We start from the raw sequence: 19,610 nt of genomic DNA, 5'->3' as shown, positions 1-19,610 counted from the left end.
ACAGCACCGCGGCCTCTGTTGGACCAATTAACGGGCCCGTCTGCGCGCTGCCCCGCTGAGCGTGTTTTCCTGGGCGGCCTCTGCTCTGCTCTGCTCCCTGTGCCCGGACAGACAGTCAGCAGGACCACGAACACCACGGGACAGACACGACTAAGTTTTGCAATGGGCTCGTCTTGGGCTTTAGTCTGCTCCACCGTGTTGGTGTTGGTTTTACTCAGCTCAGCATCTAGAGGTTGGTGCTTTACTTTTTCTCCCTGTCGTTGTTGATATCGTGCCAGGATTTGTTGTGTTTGCTGCTGGGCCATCAGGCCGGGCTCCATTTTTGTTCGTCTGAACTCCTCTTTATGCGTTCATCTCGCCTGTAAACACATTGTCATCAGTCCTGTAGCAAACAGACTCTGAAGTACTTTTAAGAACGAGTCTGTCCAGATGTCTGCAGTGGTGGAAAGTTACAAAGTGCAATTACACAAGTAGGATGCAGTATTCAGGTACTTGTACTTGACTTGAATACGACTACTTGAGCTTCATTACATTTCAGGGCTAAATATTTATTGCTACATTTATTTGATATCTAGGCTGTAACTACTTTGCAGATAAAGATTTTACTTATGAGGTCATAAAATATGATTGATAATTTTTAGAGTACACTAACAAATATGCAAGATTATAGGACTATAAATCCCTGTGTAGACATGGAAATTGTGAAATCTGTGATCTTTTTCATATATAAAACTTAAACCTGTACAACATTAAGATAAGTATATCTTATGTGTAATATTTGATAACGAAACACTGATAGGATCCTGGAGTATTTTGACTACTCCTTTAAGTAAGCAATCTGAATTCTTCTTCCATCACCGGCTGACGCTCAGTATATTTTGTACTTTATACTGAAAACACATTGGAGATTTACATAACTTTGTCTGGCTTTCTGTCTCTCTCTTTCCAGATGAGCACTTCATGGAGCAGCGTGAGGTCACTTTTGACCTTAACAATAAAGGTGTGTGTATTCACATACTAGTGCAGTATCTTTGCAAGGACCAGTTTGAATCTCAGACTTTCAGAGTGGCATTTGGTCAGCTCTCATTGCTTCAAGAGGCTATGTTAGGGTTAGGACTTGAGTTTGAGACTGAGGTTTAAGGACCACTCTGCTAATGACGTTCAATTTGCTTGTCCCAAGTAGAATTACTTAACCTCTAAAATCAGTTGTATAATGTCTTCTGTGGCTCTAAAGGGAGCTTTCCAGTTTGAAAAAATAACCCTGATGATACTGATTCAATAGAACCCCTTTGAGTTTGAAGTTGGGTAAAAGTTTTTTCTAGGTAATGCATAGAGTGTTTATTGGCAAACCTGTAGATGTACAATATATACATGGAGATGGGTGAGAAATTAAAGGAAAAACCAAGATAAAGTGTCTTAGTAAAGTGTTGGGCCACCATGTGCTGCCAACACAGCTTCAATGCTCTTTGGCACTGATTCTCCAAATCTCTGTACTCTGCTGGAGGCATGAGGACCATTCTTCCAAAAGATATTCCCTCATTTGGTGGCGCTATCTAACATGTCAGTCCAAATTCTCCCATAGGTGTTGAATTGGGTTGAGATCTGGTGACTGAAGGCCACAGCATATGATTCACATCATTTACATACTCACCAAACTGCTCAGTGGCCCCTTCTGCACTATAGATGGGGGCATTGTTATCCTGTTTGTCCACTCATTTTTTATACTTGTCACCCACCTGTATTTTTCTTTATGTCTGGTGCCTTAGGATATGCAGACAGTAGCATATCCTCCCTGTGAAGAATTGTTTTAAAAATCAACATGTATCTTTCAGAGATGGATGTGCCAGAGTCACTCATGTTGCAGAGAGAGGTGGACTGGACAGAGCTCTTCGATCCCCAGGGTACTGTTTGTCTTTGTAATCTTCTGTTATGACCTTGTTTTGACACATAACAACATAGCAGCGTGTTCCCTTGAAACATTTGACTCTTACTCATCTTGCTTGGCTCAGCTTTTTTTAGTAGCTTTTGTTGTTATATACATTTGTTTCTTGTTGTCTTTGTTTTCATAGAGTTCCCCATAGAACAGGTAATTGTGTCTCCACCGGAACAGTTTGATGCCCTGAGTGAGAGAGGTAAGCTGCTATCTATCTATCTATCTATCTATCTATCTATCTATCTATCTATCTATCTATCCATCCCTCCATCCCTTTCCTGTCTTATTCCACCAAACCTTGTCAATAAAGCCTCATTATATAAAGAAAACACTTGAGTGTTGAATAATACAACCTTTATTCCACCAGGGGGCTCCAGACCAGGAGTTTTGACACCAAGAGGACGTATGTATTTATTTTCCTGTCTTTCTTTGGAGTTTCCATTTACTCTGTACCACCTACTTCTTTAAAAGTATCAATTCATATTATGATTCCTGATCTTTCCTCTAAGATCCCCCAGGTATTGGGCCCCGTTCTTTTGGTGGCCTTCTCGTACCGAACTTCCCCGTTCAGTTTCCTCTCAGCCGTCCGACCGCTGACAATCTCCAGGCCATCTGCCTCTATGGAGACCTTCGTCCTCACTACCCACGCTCTTATTTTCCTGGCTCTGGCTTTGGTCAGCAGAAGCGTAGGGCCAATGCTGTCAATAACGCAGAGTCCTGGTTTAGCACATGCTGCAAAGGGAACCAAACATGGGGGAGAGAAGTGACACTGTGTTGCGCCACGCAGGCGGTAAGTTTTCACAACAGCCCTTGTGGCCAATTCAGCAATTTCTTACTCTGGGTAAACATAAAAATGACAATGTGGTGTCCTGTATCGTCTTGCTCTAATTCTGATTCTCTTGATTTATTTGACTTTGTTGATAATGTTTTTTACTTTCAGCATTTTATAGTCGTGTATTCTCATTAGTCTCTCCTTGCGCTCAAATAGCAATGTGACGTGATGAAAAACACAATATATGATGCTATGCACTGTGGATATAAAATTGGATTTCACACCAATATGATATCATATTAAAAACCAAGATATATTTAATGTAATCCACTATATCCCTTCTGTAGAAGAAGGCTGTTAATAGGTGTCATACTGTTGTCAACTTTTGTAACTTTGTATTCTTATTAACTTAATTCCTGAACCTGTATGTAATGGGCCTAGTGTTAGATATTCTTGCATACTGAACATAATGTCTTTTCTTTGCATGATTTTGTATTACCCCAGATATCTTTTTAAACAAGCATGAAACATTCTTCACATTGCAGAAATGATGGTGCTTACATTTTTTTTTAAACAAAGCTGAAGGCCTTGAGCGCTTCTAGTCGATAAGACTATTATATACAACCCTGCCAGACATAACAGACAGGCCTTGGCATGAGCACCAGTGGAGCTGTCTGAGGGCAAGCAACAAACCTCTCATTAAGCATTGCCTTAATCTTAACACCTTCCTCTTGCTTATTTTTTTTTTTTTTTTTTCATTTTTGGTTAGGTAGGCCTATGTCTTAGCGTACTCCATGTAATTGCGGGTGGTCCATTCATTCACTCAGCCTACGGCCTAAGGCACGCAGACTTTAAGTACGCATTAAAGGATTAATTCATACGCAATGAAAGTCTATGTTGTTTTGCGTTTTCTACTGCAGTGGGAGCTGTCGGTCAAATCCTTCTGTAAGGAGGACTCATCAGTGAAGGATCGTCTGTATGACTGCTGCAGACTAACAGGCACGGACATGCTGAACTGCTTCAACAGAGACGCTCCGAACCCAAACTACGAACCAACAGAGAAGAGCCCTGTGTCCCCGCTCCCCTCTACTGTCCCCTCTACTGCCAACTTCATCTTTGACTCCAGCACTTGCCAGGGGTATGCAAGGAAATAAATAAAATTAACACTCATATTTACGACCTAATTTAAGTAGCATCGCTACGTTGCTATAATATTTAGAATCAATGAAATACAAGAATAATAATGCTGGAGCAGCATTAAATATGCTGCACAGCTGCCAGCCACATCTTAAAGGATAAGCCTTGTGATATTCTATTATTTTTATTATTTTTTTCTTTCAAAACATCTCATAAAAAGACTAAAACCAACAATGAATTGCTTCAACACTACTCACACATGCTGCCTCTGTAGCCAGAGCCTTATATAGTTAAGAGTTAATTCCTCTGTGCTACTGATCTCCATTGTTGTCCAAAAACTGTGAGCCACATCATTACACCAGATTACATTACACCAATGTTCCTTCATTACAGCGAACACTCACAGCTTAGTTTATTTTGAGTTAACTCTACATAGAGTCCTTTTAACTGTTAATGCTCAGTAGAACCCCAAATGTGTAATAATCCACTGTTGAAAGTAATCCCCAACAAATGCGCTATTTACTTCTGTTTGAGTGACATTTGCTAAAATCTTCAGTGGCCTGCACACAAGGCAATCGCAATCCAGACTGTCCTCATCCGTGGATCCCTGATTGTGGAAAAAGCTAACAAATGCTATCGGAGCAGGGGATTCCCTCTCTTTTTTCAAGAATCTCTTGAAGACTCATCACTTCTGAGAGCACCTCCTCTCCTAACTCCTCTAACACCCCAACAGCTCAGCTTTTGTTTTTTTTGTTTTTTATTTTCCACTGCATTGAAACCCCCAATGCGTCAATGGAGTGGTTCCACTGCATTTTTCAAGCAGTGTTAGTCTGAAAGCAACACACATTGTTGGTGCTGGTCTTTTCATGTTATTTGATGACAATATAGCAAAAATACAGTATCACCAGCTTCCCTGAAAGGAAGTGATTTGTTTTAAATGCATCATAGAGGCTGAAGGAGGTCATATTTGGCACTGACCTTCCAGTATGCCTCATACTTTGCAGGACAGTGATGACTCCACATGGTGTCAGAGCAAACAGGGGAAAAAAGGAAAAGAAACCATCCACTTCCCAGCAAATTGAGATCAACTTTCCTCCTGGACGACCTACCGCAGATACCATTGAATCACTGTGTCGCAACCAAAACCAACGCCCCCTCTACAATGTCAAGTGCCTGCCAGATTTAGGCTATCAATGGCTGGCTCGTCAGGCAAAGACCATTAATCGTATTGAGAAGGGATTCAAGCAGTGCTGCAAAAAGAAGAAGAATGTGCTCAACTGTACTGATCGGAAGGTTAAACAAAGAAGAAACATAAATATTCATCCTTATATGTGTAAATTTAGCTTGAATTGAGTTATTTCTTATACCTGCTTATCTCCTTTTGTCATTTTTTTTTTATTTTAGTGGAGTGAGGAGCTTAACAGGTTCTGCTTAGTTAAGAATGCTGGACAGGAGGATTTCCTCTGTTGTTCGAGCGAGGGGGAAAATGAACGCTACAGCTGTTTCCAAAACATGTCTCCTGACCCTCACTATAATATGACTTCTGCCACTGAGGAGCTGTCACTTAACAATATCTGTGACACTCACAAGATCATCAAGAAGAAGTAAGACACTATTTTCTACATTTGTCCATAGATCTGGTTTTCTGTTTCCATCATCACAGATTCTGTTGTCATTTTTTCTATCACAAAGAATATGTGAATCTCAAGCTCCCTGATGTGCTGTAATCTCCAACACTGCTTTTTCTTTAGTAAATTCTGTGTTATGAATATTGTCATAAATCTAAACATATCTGCACATGTTAACGATGTGATTGCCTTTCAGGTTCCCTGTTGGTTTTCCTCTCAAAAGCTTTGTTGAGCAATGCTGCCCCCTGTCGGAACAAGACAAGACCGTTTGTTCTGTGCAGAAGGTGAGTTCAAAAAGCAAAAGTACAAAGTCTAACGTAATATTTTAAATGTAGTTGAAGAGCTTTTAACACACAATTCAGATTTTTGGATGCAATTTCTAATTTCCCTGGGCTTGCTATCTCCATGAAATCAGATTGAGGAAATGTCAGGGACCCTGTGTTCATCAGGGAAGCCTATTCCTCCAGCTGTCCGCCGCTGTTGCCGCCTGCCCTCACAAGAGACTCCGAGGTGTGTCACCAAAATTCTCATGGACGCCATCACCAAAGCGACCAATGTCTTACGTCAGAAGAAGAAGAAAAGGTGCCCTATCTCCTGAACCCCTATGACGTTTTGCTGCTGACCCTACTGGCATTCAGGGCCATCCAGGGAAATGGCAAACTAGCAGCAGATGCCGCCTCTCGTCACTCAACAGGAAAAATTATTGCAGCACTTATAGGTCTGTAAGATGAAAAGTATATACAATATGTGGACCAAATTCTAGCTTCATCTACCACATATTCTTGTCTGAGATCACATGGGAAGCATTGCTATCACAAGAGTACGTTTATGAATAAACAAATGTATTGTTAGATGCACAATTTATAAAACAGACTGGTGTTTTAGTCACTGTACCACTATTTTCGTAGCTGCTTTGTACACATTTGATAATGAATTACATGCATTTTCTTGATTCCTTTGGAGCTGCAAGATCAGCTCTCTTCTTTTTATATGGTTTTGTGGTTGAGATCATATCTACAACACTTCTAATAAAAACATTTTTTAAATGTGCCTTTTGTGTGGTTTACTGTATTCTTTCGTTTAACAGTGTAGTGTTATATTAAAAAAAATTTTCTTAACAACTTAACATAGGTTGATTTTCAAATTAGATTTTTAGGCAGACTTTTAACATTTGACCAGGGACACGATAAAAATTTGCTTTCTTTTGATGAATGAACATTGTCCCAAAAAAAAACCAAAAAAAAAAAAAAAAAAAACTAGCAATCTAAGGTACTTAATTTGATTAGATTTTATTCTGCCATTGACAACACACACAAATAACACAAATCCAACAAAGGACAAAGACATAAAATTAAATAAAAAATGAGCCAACAACAAACAAGTTGTTATGCTTAAACGGAACCATGACATTGAAAAAAAACAAACACTTTTTTGTCTTCACTGCAAAATATTCACATCAAAGAGACATTACAATATCATATCAAGAAATAAATGTAACATAAAACTATGTCTTCAATTCTGAATAAAACAAGACAAACAAAACAAACCCATATTCACATAAATGTCTTGTGCATTTTATAGCTCTTGTATTTTCTGAGGTCTTAACAGAGGTGAGGTACATGTCAGTATCTGTTAGAACACCTTCAGAGGAGGCTTTAGGCATCTCTTTTTATGTTATTTAAAAAAATATATACATTTCCAGAAATTACTCTGTATAATAGTCCACCAGGTAAAATTATTGATAAAGTGATTTTAAAATATCACTATCAATAATAATGTAAGTAATATATTAAAAGCCACTGGAAATAAAAAATGATTACCTATCCTAAGTTATATATTTTCAAACTTGTAAACCATTTTTAGTGTAACTGTAAAACTGAAACTGAAACTGTTCCCCTTCAGGCCGGTGGGGGCGCTGTGGTGCTGCTGCGACATGAGCATCAGAATTCAACTGTCGGCGCTGCCTGTGATGTGAACAGTCAAACCATAATGGCGACTGCTGGGACAGCAGACTCGGGATCAACAGCCCCGACAGGTACCTAGAGGCTAAACCTTCCTTCTTTGTTGTCTTCCAGCGATCAAACAAACAGACCTGTGTGACATTTTGTAGTGACGAAAATGGTGTGATACGTTGACTATGTCTTTATCATGTCCCGGTTAGCCTGTTAGCTAGCTAGCATCGAGGCTTTCAACCTAACAAATGAACCAAGCAGTGGCTAGCTTGTCTAGCTGCCTTGTTAATCACCCTTAGTAGCAGCAGCAGCAGCAGTAGTTGTTGTTGTTGTTGTTGTTAACAATCACACGGAGCTTTAGATGGCGGTCTAGTTGGCAGCACTGATACTGAGGTATCTACTTTAGTTCATAATACGAAATATTTTTGGGTCCACGTTGGCTAAATGGTGTGTTTTGTTATCAAGCCGGTTACATCGTTAACGGTGTTTTTCTGTGCTAATGAGTTTACTGGAAGCATGAGGTTTGGTAAATATCACTATTTTGTCGAGGAAATAAACGGGACATGTTCTGTGGTTGCTTTTTCAAACGGGTCTGTCCATCCAGGAGAAGTTAACGGTGGCCACACCGTTATCCCGTCGCCTTTCTCGCCCATTACACCCCTCCTTCTCCTCCTCCTCCTCCTCCTCCTCCTCCTCCTCTGTCTGTCTGTCTAGGTTTGCGGTAAAGTTAACTAGCAATCTCCATTTGGTATCTTCAACATTTACCCTCTTATCAGTTACTTCCCAAAGTTTCACAGTTGGGGTGATGTATTATCAAAAACAAATGTTAAGTTAATTGATTTCCTACATTCTTTAAACCATTGATACATGCCATTCGTTGTTATCTAGTTAACAACCAGGCTGCTTTCACTCTGCTGTCCTTGTACAGCTGATGAAAGGTTTGTCTAGGATCTCTGATTTCATATCTGGGCATGGTGAATTGCTTATGAACTGGACTTTTTCTGTTTTCAGAGGCTACACAGATAGACAAGGGTGGTGGGCAGCTCAAGTGCTTTCAGGAGTATTTTATTTTCTGAGGACAGAACAGATGATGGAGACGTTTCATCTTGGTAATCCATTTAGTTGTGCGTCACTTATTAGTTTCCCTGTGTATACAGGAGTTGCTCTTCCCTCAGTAGCCACCCAGTCTGAATCAGTGAATAAAAATAGTGACTTCAAAGCTCTCTTGTGGCCTCCAATTGGCTGACAGCCTGAGACTGTACAAATACAAGATACAGCATTCTGTCAAACACACACACACACTCACAGCCACTTGAGTGACAGTAACATAATGTTGTTTCCCGTATTAGTCCTTATCGGCCCTGTTTCCTAATCAGGCCAAGAACCAGTATATTTATGGAGTCTTCTCAGGCAGAAAATGATTTTAAGAGACTCTGCATGTCCCATATTATTTCCCCGTGCAAGCTGCAGGCTACATGGGAACAAGGTTGGCAGGGAGTTGTTTGGTATACAGGGAGGAACAGATGGTTTGCCTATTGTCGTAAGGCCTGTCACTAACAAGCTAAAGTCATTGTTAAGTAATTAGGTTAGTCTGGTTCTAACCCTGAATCTGCTGCACACTGTATGTTACTATCTAGTTCTACATTGACATTTTTCTGTAATGTGATGAAAACTAGGACTGCAACTAGTGATGATTTTCATTATTCATTAATTTTCCAATTATTATAGAAAAACATGGCCGTTATAATTTCCTAGAGTCCAAGGCATCGTCTTTTATTTATTTATTTTTTTAGACTTTCAGTCCAAAAGTCAAAGTCACTGTCTAATAACATGTATAGTAATAGAAAAGCAGCAAATTTAATTTAATCAAACTTATGAAGCCAGAACCAGAAAGTGTTTCAGTTTAGCTGGGGAAAATGACTGCAGCCATTCATCACTTATCAAAATAGTTGCTGATTGATTTTCCTTTTTAACTGCTCAATCGATCAATAGCTTCAGCACTACACTTCTCATACCTACACACAGTAACGTTGCTCGTTTACTAGGTTAAGCCATTTAGGCTGACCATGTCCTGCTCCACAGATATTAGGACTCAGTTCTGGAGGAGAGCATTGCAGCGAGGTACCCGCATGGGTGTGTGCGTGAGTGTTTCTGTGTGTGTGAGCAGAAACTGCATGAGTAGTGATGATGTATAGTGTGTTGTTTTACATAATGAGAGGAAATGTGGGAAGAATGATGCTCACTTTTTCCTGATGGATTGCAGTGTGTCCCTGTTAACTCAGAAGAGATGCATGGCATTTCAGTGATTCTCCTATATTATTAACGCTCCCATCTGTCTTGGGTTGAAATGTCCACTTACTGTGCATCGCCTGGATTGACACTGCTGGGCGTAAATTTTACACACAGCATTGTTACTACAGGTGTATAATCTTCCTAACATCTTTTTGTGTGTATATTGACCTGTGGCACTGCAGCATTGAAGTAGATGTTGCCATTGGTTACAGGCTAGAGGTGCTTGCAGAGTGGGCGAGATAGTAGGTTTAAACAGCAAGTTTATGTAAGGACAGAGGAAATCATGTGAAGTATTTGTTTTATTTCAGTTGTGTGCTTTTCCTACAGAACTGCTGTGTGCTGTTTTTTTGTGCTTATTAAAGAGCAAAGACCATTTGTCTGTGTCATATATTACAATTTTACTTCTTTGGTTATCAAGTCAGTAAATTTTGCACACATCCAGAGTTTGCGTCTGCCTACAAAATAGTACTCCTATGTTCATAAGATGAGCTTTTCAGATTTTCTAATTAAACAAATGTCATGTATTCATAACAATAGCATACTGGAGTTAATCAAGATGACAAAAAACAAAGTTACTATGAGACACAAAGTAGGCTGTGACACAAAAAAAAAAAAAACTAGAAATGTTTTTAAAGGAGTTGGTGACTGCAGACTCACATCCTCGGGGGCCAGATGAATCTGGAACAACCAGCTCAGGGGAGAAGTAGTTCCAGTTTGCAGAGAGCTGGTGGTATCAGGGGCAGAGTTAGTAACTGTGGCCACATTTAGGTCTGGGCTCATCATTGGCCTTATAGTCATCAGCCAGTGCTGGAAATATCCTGGCTAATTAACCAGCAGAGGGGTTCTCATACAGTCATTAACAGATTCTTCCATGCTAAAAGCTGCCAACTCAAAGTCTTAAAAATGATTTTAAGCATCGAGTTTACACTGACAGCATAGGTTGACATGTATATGGGTTTCATAAAGTCAAGTCTGTACCAGGGAAGTCTTCAGTGTTTTTTTTCATTCAGCTTCTTAAGAGTCATTGTCTCTCACATTGTAAAATCACAATTTTACTACGTTTTTCTGTCTTTAGGGACCAGCAGCATCCGAAAAATGGCCCCGTCAGAGGTAAGGATTTTATAAAATGCCTCACGTAATTGACAGAACAGCTCTGCATTATGCATAGCCCCAAGTAATATAAATGTTGATCCAGTCAACTCTGTGCAAGGAAGCAGAACAGGTTTAGAGAGTTCAAGTCTGCATTTAGACAGCCGTCATGAGTGACAACATATCATTATAAATGAAGCTTTGTGGTGTTACAGAGATACCCCGGCCTACAAATTATATCCTCCAGACGTAAGGGCACATTGCTGGTTCGATCCTAGCAAAAATCACATTGTCATCATTTTTATATTTTTTCAAAAATTACCAATCCCTCTAAAATAATGGCTCATTGCAATCAGAATATTTCTCAAAATAATGAAACCTGATTTTTCAGCAGTATCATTAAGCCCCAGTTGTGAGGTAGTTGATGTGTTACCACAGCATAAGATTTTCATGTGTGGTCTAAAGGTTACATACATGTAGCTCTTTGTTTTGTGTTCACAGGCATACACACACACACACACACACCAGGCCATGTTTAAATGTTTTTCTCTCTGTCCCTCTCATTAGATACCTGGCTCCTCAGGCACAACTCAGAGTATGAAGAAGACCATTGGACACCGGGGCGTGGAGACCACCACAGGGGAGACCACCTATAAAAAGGTTAGAACAGGGTGGGGGTCGGTGACACTGGTTTGTTGACACCCACTGCTCTGAGCAGCAGAGATGAAAAGTGGAAAAAAGACCAGTGTGTACACGCACATGTTTGGTGTTTATGTTCTAAAATTAGTCTGGGAATTCCTATTAGCAGACGCCTAAAATAGTGAGTGAAACAGCAGAAGTCAGATGGGGTAAAATGTCTAATGTCTAACTAGCACTTACTGTGCGCTTTTGGTGCACTTCCTTATACAATCTCCTTGCACTTATTAAATAGATGTTGTACTTATATTCTGAACACTTACACCAAGGTCTTCCACTGCACTGAAGCTTTACTGATGTCTTTCACTAAAAAGTGTCTGACAAATGAAAATTTAAGTGTAAAATGGTGTTGGTTCCGACGCTTACTCTCTCTGTTCCTCTCTGACCTCTAGACCACATCATCTGCCCTGAAAGGTGCAATCCAATTGGGCATTGCTCACACAGTTGGCAGCTTAAGCCAAAAGGCGGAGAGGGATGTTCTCATGCAGGACTTTGTGGTGGTCGAAAGCATCTTCTTCCCCAGGTTGGTAGTAGAAATTGCAGTTGAATGAACGTAGTGATTTGTTCTTTTTTTTTTTTTTTTAATTTTTTGTTTCATGGAGTTTAATGTTTCTGTCTCTCGTGTTTCCAGTGAAGGCAGTAACCTGACACCTGCTCATCACTACAGTGACTTTCGCTTTAAGACCTACGCTCCTATTGCCTTTCGTTACTTCAGAGAACTGTTTGGCATTCGACCAGATGACTATTTGGTCAGTACTCGCACTAAACACACACTACCATGTTTACAAAAAGTGTTCTTGTTTTGGCTTTTGTCACTGTCCTCATATTCATATGGGAGAGTGGTTTATTTCAGTGTTCATCTGTAGTTCCTCCCTCTTGAGCATGAAGAGAGTCACTTAAATTGAGGATTCCCTGTTTTGGCAGTCAGTGAGGTTTAATGAACAAGGCATGAGAGGCCTTCTCATTCACATGCTCCTTCCAATTAGAAATGACCCCACATCTATGTTATTGAGTTACTTCAATAAAGTAACTGTAGTCAGAAGTCAATGTCAGGAATCTATGTGTTTTTATCAAGTGGCCCAGAGGGTTCTGGATTTGCCAACATGTTTGCTCTGTTTTGACTGGATACTAATGCAGACTCCTCTTCCTCTTGAAGTATTCTCTGTGTAATGAGCCATTAATCGAGCTGTCTAATCCCGGAGCCAGCGGATCTCTCTTCTATGTCTCCAGTGATGATGAGTTCATCATCAAGACTGTGCAACACAAAGAGGCTGAGTTCCTCCAGAAACTCCTGCCTGGATACTTCATGGTGAGCCTGGATAGAGTGTGTTCAGTATGAGTAATTATTATTGCAAAAACTATACTTATCATGAGAGTAGGAGGCTTAAATGAGTGGGAGCAACAATTTCTTTCCAGTTTAACAGTGTAAAAATATCTAATTATTCCATGTTCCTCCTCCCATCTAGAACATAAACCAAAACAAGCGCACCCTGCTGCCCAAGTTCTATGGACTGTATTGTGTTCAGGCAGGGGGCAAGAATATCCGTATTGTAGTGATGAACAATCTTCTGCCTCGGATCATCCCCATGCACCTCAAATACGACTTGAAGGGCTCCACCTATAAGAGACGAGCCTCCCCTAAGGAGAGAGAAAAGGCTGTTCCCACTCACAAAGACCTGGACTTCATCCAGGACTTGCCTGACGGCCTGCTGCTAGAAGCGGACAACTACAACGCTCTGTGCAAGACTATACAGAGGGACTGCTTGGTGAGTCACAGAGAGATGTTTTTCATTGACTGATTGATTTTTATTCAAGTATCGTGCACTGTTGGTGTCCACATGGAATTACAGGATACATGTATATGCACTGTTACAATATGCAAGTGTATTTAAATCACACAACAAGCTCAGATAGTACACAAGCAGAATACATTATTGTTATAGCCTAACTAGAAAGACATATTTTTGCCAAATAGAGAATTCAACTTTCTGAACATCAAGTCTTTCACTATCATCTTGCAGAACAAATGTGCAGAAACATGAACACCAACACAGTTTTTCTGCTGTTAAACTTGCTGTTTTTACAGAGGTGTCTGTAATATGAGGCAGGTCACAGTTTGTTTGTTGCTTAAAGATGAGCTCCACCATTGCTGGTCGTGTCGTCAACAGGAGTCTAGTGTTAAAGAGATGACTCATGCTCACATGACGCTGCAAGTTAATACTCTGTTTACTTTTAGGGACGATCCCTTTTGAAATTAATGGAATAGACTTTCATTGTTAACACGGGATGTCAATATGTTTTGTTTAATTTTGGATCATTGGTCTTGGCAAAGACACGAAATTTACAGGACAGAGGCTGCATGTTATTTATTGACCAGAGTATCTCTTTCCATCAGAGGCCTTTGTCATCACTGTTGCTTTTCTTGATTATTCTGGTCCTAAATCCACGTATACATTATTGAGTTATCATCCTTTTATGTCTATATATTTTTATATTATCCTCTTTAGTAACTCAACCAGCATAGCCACTCAGTGAACTGATGTGGTGCTATCAATGGTTCCATCGTGCACGCTAATTGTTGTTGTCTGATTGTGTTTCTCATCACACTATCAACATTTTTGAATACATGCATGCACATGTTTTAGAGTTTTACTGTCCTCCACCATAAAATCTGAATTTACTTTAAATTTAAAAAAACATGATTTTGGAAAATATTTTTAAGTAATGGACGCTAGACAAAACACAAAGATTGCACACAAATGAAATGGATTCCAGCATCTCACAGAATATTGCGAATACTATTTTGAGTGCAAAGGTTTTTCTACAGCTGTACCTTTAAGGCAAATTCCTGCAAAAATATGTTGTCTGAGTCTGTGTGTCACGCCCATCAAACTGTATGAATGTTAAGACGAGGGGTTGTTCCTCACTGTGTCAACTGATTGATTGTATTTGTATGTTTTACGTAGCTTTTACAGAGTTTCAAGATCATGGATTACAGTCTGCTGATGGGCATCCACAACATGGACCAGGCCAGTCGAGAGCGGGAGCGTGCAGGGGGCAGTTCGGGGGACAGTGGTGGGTCAGAGGGAGCCGTGACTCCAGATCAGCGCCGGCCACAAGCCCAGAAAAGTCTGTATTGTACAGCCATGGAGTCCATCCAGGGGGAGGCTCGAGGGAAGGGAGCTTTAGATACAGAAGACCAGTGAGTCTTATTGCTTAGCTGACCACAAGCAGAGCTGAATTGGAGCTGGAGTGTTGATTTGTGGTGTGATCTGTGACGGCGACATGGCAATTAAATGATCTTTTCTTGCCTCTGGCCTTGTCCTTTCAGCATGGGTGGGATTCCAGGTCGTAATACTAAAGGAGAGAGGTTGCTGATCTACATTGGCATCATTGACATTCTCCAGTCCTACAGGTTGGTGTTTTACAGCAGCCAAATCAGTTTCTTAATTCATGAACAAGCGTCCATTACCCATTTAGAGAACTTGCAGTAATAGTAGTTTCAATTCTTTTGTCTTCATATTTAGGTTTATTAAGAAGTTGGAGCACTCCTGGAAGGCCTTGGTCCATGATGGGGTAAAAGCCTACACACTAAATGTTCTGTGAAAGATGAAGAAAAAAATGAATAAGCAGAGAAACTGAAGAGAAACTTGAATAAGTTTGTGTCTGTCAGGTTCTAATGGTTCTGTTTCTGTTTGAATACTTTAGGACACAGTTTCGGTTCACAGACCTGGCTTCTATGCAGAGCGTTTCCAGCAGTTCATGTGCAACACAGTGTTTAAGAAAATTCCACGTGAGTCTTCATATATGTTCTCACTGCTGTCAAGATCTTGACGCCTTGACAGCTTAGAGAATACACAATTGAAATGTCTTGGTGCCTGTATTGATCATTTCAACTTCAATGTCCTTTGTCTTCTTCAGTAAAGCCCTCACCATCTAAGAAGAGTCGTGGTGGAGGTCAGGGAGGGCTTAGAAGGGCCCCCACCCTAGGAGGTCCTACCCCGCTCTCCCATGCAACAGGACAGTCAGCTGTCGACTCCAGACTGGTGTACCACAGCCACTTTAAAAGCACAGAGTCAGAGGCTGACAGTGGTAAGAGCAGAGCCATCACAATGTTTATTTGTATCCACACCACAATTAATAGCTGTGCTGAAAGTATAGATATAGATGCTGATGTTGAAATTCGTAATAATGCTGTTCTCAGGCGTGCAGTCGGGCAGACCCGATCTTGTTCCAAGGACCCCTCCGCTGGTAGACAACCCTGCTGACTGTGAGGCCAACCTGTCCACCTCATCACTAGGCAGCACAGGAGTTGCGTCTACCTCTCCTCCCCTGCGGTAAAGATAATAACCTAAATACCTTTACTCTTCCATCTCACTTTCACACAGTTTTAATTTTCTTTGCTCTGACTTTTCTCTGCAGTTCTGTAGGAGTGGAAGTGCACAAATCAGCAAACACTGACCATGACCAGGGTGCTACACACAGGTACAGAAGACAGTGATAGGTCATAAAACAACATCCTCATCAAATTTGAATGAAGATATATTTTTCCCTCACATCTCATTAATTGTCTTTTTCTCTGTTCCAGTTTTGGGGCAGAAGGGGCTGCAGACAATTCAGGCAACCTGTCTGGAAGCGAAGATGTAGTTTCACTATCAGACATCGTCCCCGAGACCAACATCTGTTTTGTAAGTCTAAACAATGAATTTACACATCTCTGATTGAATATTATTTGCAGTTTTATTTGAGAAGCTGCCAGTAGTAGTTTCTTACACCCTTCATAATTCTTGAATTGTTTTGATCTTCACAGTAAAAAAAAAAAACAGACACAGTGCCATCAATGGTTGAGGCATTTCCGGATGATGTGAGGTGGGTGGAAGTAAGAATGAAGAGAGTGAAAGTCTGCACCACGGAATCCCCCCCCCCCCGTCGCACCTAGCTGTTTTCTCACCCTTACACATAGTATATACAGGGATAGCTGGAGGAAACAGCAAGATGCAATGGAGGTTGTGACAATGAGAAAAGCAATGATGGGAAGATCAAGAAGACAGTGTGCTTTAGGCCTTAGACCTTCTCAGCCATCAACAAAGTCACTGTGCACACACATTTTGTCCACACCTGTCCCAAATCCCCGATGTCTTTCATAAACACCTTGGGAAAAAAAGGTGTTGCATGACCCTGAATTGGCAACTCTTTAATAACCCCAGCCACATAACAACCAAATAATTAGTTGTATATTACAAAAAGTCACCAGTGCATGGTGAAGGCAGTCAAACACTTCATGAAGAGTCAGTCCTTGTGCCCACTTTTCACAGCATGAAGAGATGTGAGTGGGCACAGACAGCATCTCAGCAGGAACACACACACACACACACACACACACACACACACACACACACTTAAGAGCACATAAAGGGCATAGCCTGCATTTGTAGGAGTGAATACTTTCCTGTGTGCTCATGCACAGTCTAAGTGGGTTCACATTTGTGTGACTCACGCACTAGTGTTCCTGTTACAACACATCCATTTCCCCTCAGCACTCCTCACGATCAGTGGTCATTGTTCTAAATCAACACTCGCTGCTGACGACTCTGCAATCACGTCTGCATTGTGGATGTACAGTATTTGTTCGAAGTCAGATTTCTAAACGCTGAAGGGATGGGTTGAATCAGACATCTATGGTCGTTTTACTCCATGTTTGGTGACAAGTTATTCTGCTGGAAGCCACGGTGGTGCTGCAAAGGTCCAACTAGATCTTGCCACTGCAGAATGTACATTACAATGTTTTTCTTATGTGTCTTATTAACATGGCAGACCACATTTGTATAACCCGAAAATCTCCCCCTCTGATGTGACCATATGTGCTGAAATTTAAATGAATACAGAGAGAAGAGCTGTCAACAGCATTGCTGGCCAGTAGATGCTGTTCAGTGAAGTCATGGTATGAAGTTAATAGAACAGTAACATTCAAGCTACTGTCTGTCATGTCTGTGCCTTTACATGTTTCACCCACAACGTGACGTATAACTGACATTTTTTTTTTACAGGTTAGTCTTGTTGTCATACAGACAATCACTACCTGCCTTATCACTACAGCTGAAATCGTCAAACTGCCATTTCTATGTCTGGACCAACCAATCAGTTGTCAGGTTTAAAAGGATTTCAGATTTTAATACAAACACTAGTACAATCCCTTTTGGTTACATTCTTGTCAAGTGTGCAGTCACCTTAATTCATCAGCTCAGCTAAACCTTGTAACTCCTCTGACATCAGATGGAACGGTCATCTGTCCATCAGTATTCATTTCTGCTGGTTACAGAAATGATACCCACCCACATCCACTCTTGGACCAATATTACTAAACATGTAAAATAATTTTTTGTAAATTGTTGTTTTTTTTTTTGGTATGTATGTAGTCTTATTAATCTTTTTGCCCGGCGGTTCATGAAAATGAAGCTGTGTTTCCACAAAATATTGTATGTTTATCTTATTGTTTAGGGCACTAAACAAGTCACAGATGTTGCTTGGCTGAAAGTTTTTCCCCCACAAGATATTTCTGATATAGAAATTTAAATCACTACCAGGTTGAAGTGTAGCAGAACTCAATATCCAAGACGTCATCTCATTTATTGAATTACTGTTTATGTTTGTTGAGCACATGTGGTCTGTGCAGCAGAGAGGGAGAAGGGGAAATGTGAGTTATGGATGTAGAAAGAAGGAAGATTACTCATGTTCATCAATGCACAGTTGAGGATTCAGGACTGGGCCTTTTGTATTATATGCCAGTCGCAGCACCAAAGAAAAGAGATGGGAGTTCCTGTGAATGTTCAGGATCCAGTATAGTTGATATTAAAATGAAATGAAACACTCCTGGACACCTGCATGGACTGTTGTATATGGTAATAACACTGGGCTGACCTGTGTTTTAAGAATCTATTATTAAACTGGATGTTTTTTGCTAAATAATTTCATGTCTGATAGGCTGTATCTGACATAAACCTAGTCCCTGTAAAGATTTATTTTTCTTCATCAAACAATTATTTTACTTTGGTCTGGCCTGAGACATTTCAAGGGGTAACTCCACATTCCTGTGAAATCCTGTGAAAAAATTAATTTACTGCAATTGTGGTAGCTCATAGAACCCACTATTTACCACCTTTGTGTAGTTGGAAAAATGTACTTGAAATTGATCACTTCTGATATTATGCTGAAATGTAACATACTGATTATCTCAAACAGATCAGTTTAAAGTTGTATTTATTTTCTTGAGAGTCAAACAGCCACCAAAGAAAAAACACTCCAAGAAAATCAGATTTGAAAAAAATCTAGATTTTTTTTTTATGACCGTTTGATTTGGATGTTTTATGTTGTAACTTTTTTTTTTTTAATGGGTGGTACAAAGTGATTGCTGGATACAAACCAGTTGTGTTGCAGTTGTTATGTACTACACCCATGGCACAAGAAAAACATCATCCTACGGTGCTTAAATGGCGGTGCACTCAGTGTAGACACTACAATACATTTGAAGTAATGCAATATGAACCACAATCTGTCACCTTTCAGCTCTAAGAAGTATATTTATTAATATGATTGTTTGCTGTCGGCTGAAATGATAAAGTTGTATTATGTACCTTAGATGATTGTACGTATACTGTAAACTGACAGAAGGATGTCTGAAAACTTTATAGTGTGTATTGCCTATGAAGGGGGACTATTTGACAATTTCACTTTTTATATTTCATGTTTAGATTGTGATATGATAGATATATTCTCTCCATGATGATTCTGGGTTGTTAAGCTCCCATGCTTTTTCTACATGAATGTTTCACACGGCTTACGAGCCAATGTTGCTGGTTGTCCTATATGCTTCAATTACTATATTTTTACTGTGTATAAAATGTGTATATGTACATAGGAGTCACGGAAATGCCTTCTCATGCAATATGTGCTGCCTGTCCCTCCTGCCATGTTTTCAGTTATGTGGTGGTGATGTTTTCATGTCTGATTTTAAAGGATTAAACATATTTTCTAAATCTTGGTTTTGGTCCCTATCTGCTGTTACTAGTGTGAATTTAAAAAAGAAGTACAACCATCTTTTAAGTATCTGAAGA

General features: G+C 40.1%; 2 protein-coding genes across 3 annotated transcripts; both read left to right on the top strand.

Annotated features, from left to right (window-relative positions):
• ecm1b (extracellular matrix protein 1b) lies at positions 1-6,520 on the top strand. Its single transcript, XM_071469900.1, has 11 exons — positions 1-232; positions 950-1,000; positions 1,833-1,901; positions 2,070-2,132; positions 2,301-2,336; positions 2,443-2,723; positions 3,626-3,843; positions 4,847-5,135; positions 5,247-5,446; positions 5,667-5,754; positions 5,886-6,520. Exons 1-11 carry the CDS (start codon positions 163-165, stop codon positions 6,066-6,068), a joined length of 1,548 nt encoding a protein of 515 aa, XP_071326001.1. The 5' UTR covers positions 1-162; the 3' UTR covers positions 6,069-6,520.
• An 859-nt stretch (positions 6,521-7,379) lies between these two features.
• On the top strand, positions 7,380-19,537 carry LOC139613654 (phosphatidylinositol 4-phosphate 5-kinase type-1 alpha-like). 2 transcript variants are annotated; one of them, XM_071470461.1, is made up of 16 exons: positions 7,380-7,505; positions 10,790-10,824; positions 11,371-11,463; positions 11,892-12,022; positions 12,131-12,248; positions 12,656-12,808; positions 12,966-13,265; positions 14,466-14,701; positions 14,831-14,914; positions 15,027-15,075; positions 15,208-15,292; positions 15,421-15,591; positions 15,704-15,836; positions 15,922-15,984; positions 16,088-16,187; positions 16,310-19,537. In XM_071470461.1, the coding sequence occupies exons 1-16, from the start codon at positions 7,460-7,462 to the stop codon at positions 16,310-16,312; spliced, it is 1,800 nt and encodes a 599-aa protein (XP_071326562.1). In that variant the 5' UTR covers positions 7,380-7,459; the 3' UTR covers positions 16,313-19,537. The 2 variants fall into 2 exon arrangements, with proteins under 2 accessions (XP_071326562.1, XP_071326561.1); XM_071470460.1 differs by having other exon boundaries at positions 16,088-19,537.
• The last annotated feature ends 73 nt before the right edge of the window (positions 19,538-19,610 follow it).

The sequence above is a fragment of the Trachinotus anak genome, unplaced genomic scaffold (assembly GCF_046630095.1).
Source record: "Trachinotus anak isolate AG129_WGS33_773 ecotype Australia unplaced genomic scaffold, CSIRO_AGI_Tana_v1 ptg000032l, whole genome shotgun sequence".
Taxonomy (NCBI): domain Eukaryota; kingdom Metazoa; phylum Chordata; class Actinopteri; order Carangiformes; family Carangidae; genus Trachinotus; species Trachinotus anak.
Note: the sequence above shows the minus strand (reverse complement) of the source record. Positions and strands in the feature narration are given on the sequence as shown.

Excerpts from the sequence above, each read along its gene's own strand:
- ecm1b (XM_071469900.1), top strand. The coding sequence starts at position 163 with ATGGGCTCGTCTTGGGCTTTAGTCTGCTCCACCGTGTTGGTGTTGGTT. Across the intron at positions 2,337-2,442 it reads AGTTTTGACACCAAGAGGAC|ATCCCCCAGGTATTGGGCCC; the intron begins GTATGTATTTAT and ends CTTTCCTCTAAG. Across the intron at positions 2,724-3,625 it reads TGTGTTGCGCCACGCAGGCG|TGGGAGCTGTCGGTCAAATC; the intron begins GTAAGTTTTCAC and ends TTTCTACTGCAG.
- LOC139613654 (XM_071470460.1), top strand. The coding sequence starts at position 7,460 with ATGGCGACTGCTGGGACAGCAGACTCGGGATCAACAGCCCCGACAG. Across the intron at positions 14,702-14,830 it reads GCTTTAGATACAGAAGACCA|CATGGGTGGGATTCCAGGTC; the intron begins GTGAGTCTTATT and ends TTGTCCTTTCAG. Across the intron at positions 14,915-15,026 it reads GACATTCTCCAGTCCTACAG|GTTTATTAAGAAGTTGGAGC; the intron begins GTTGGTGTTTTA and ends CTTCATATTTAG.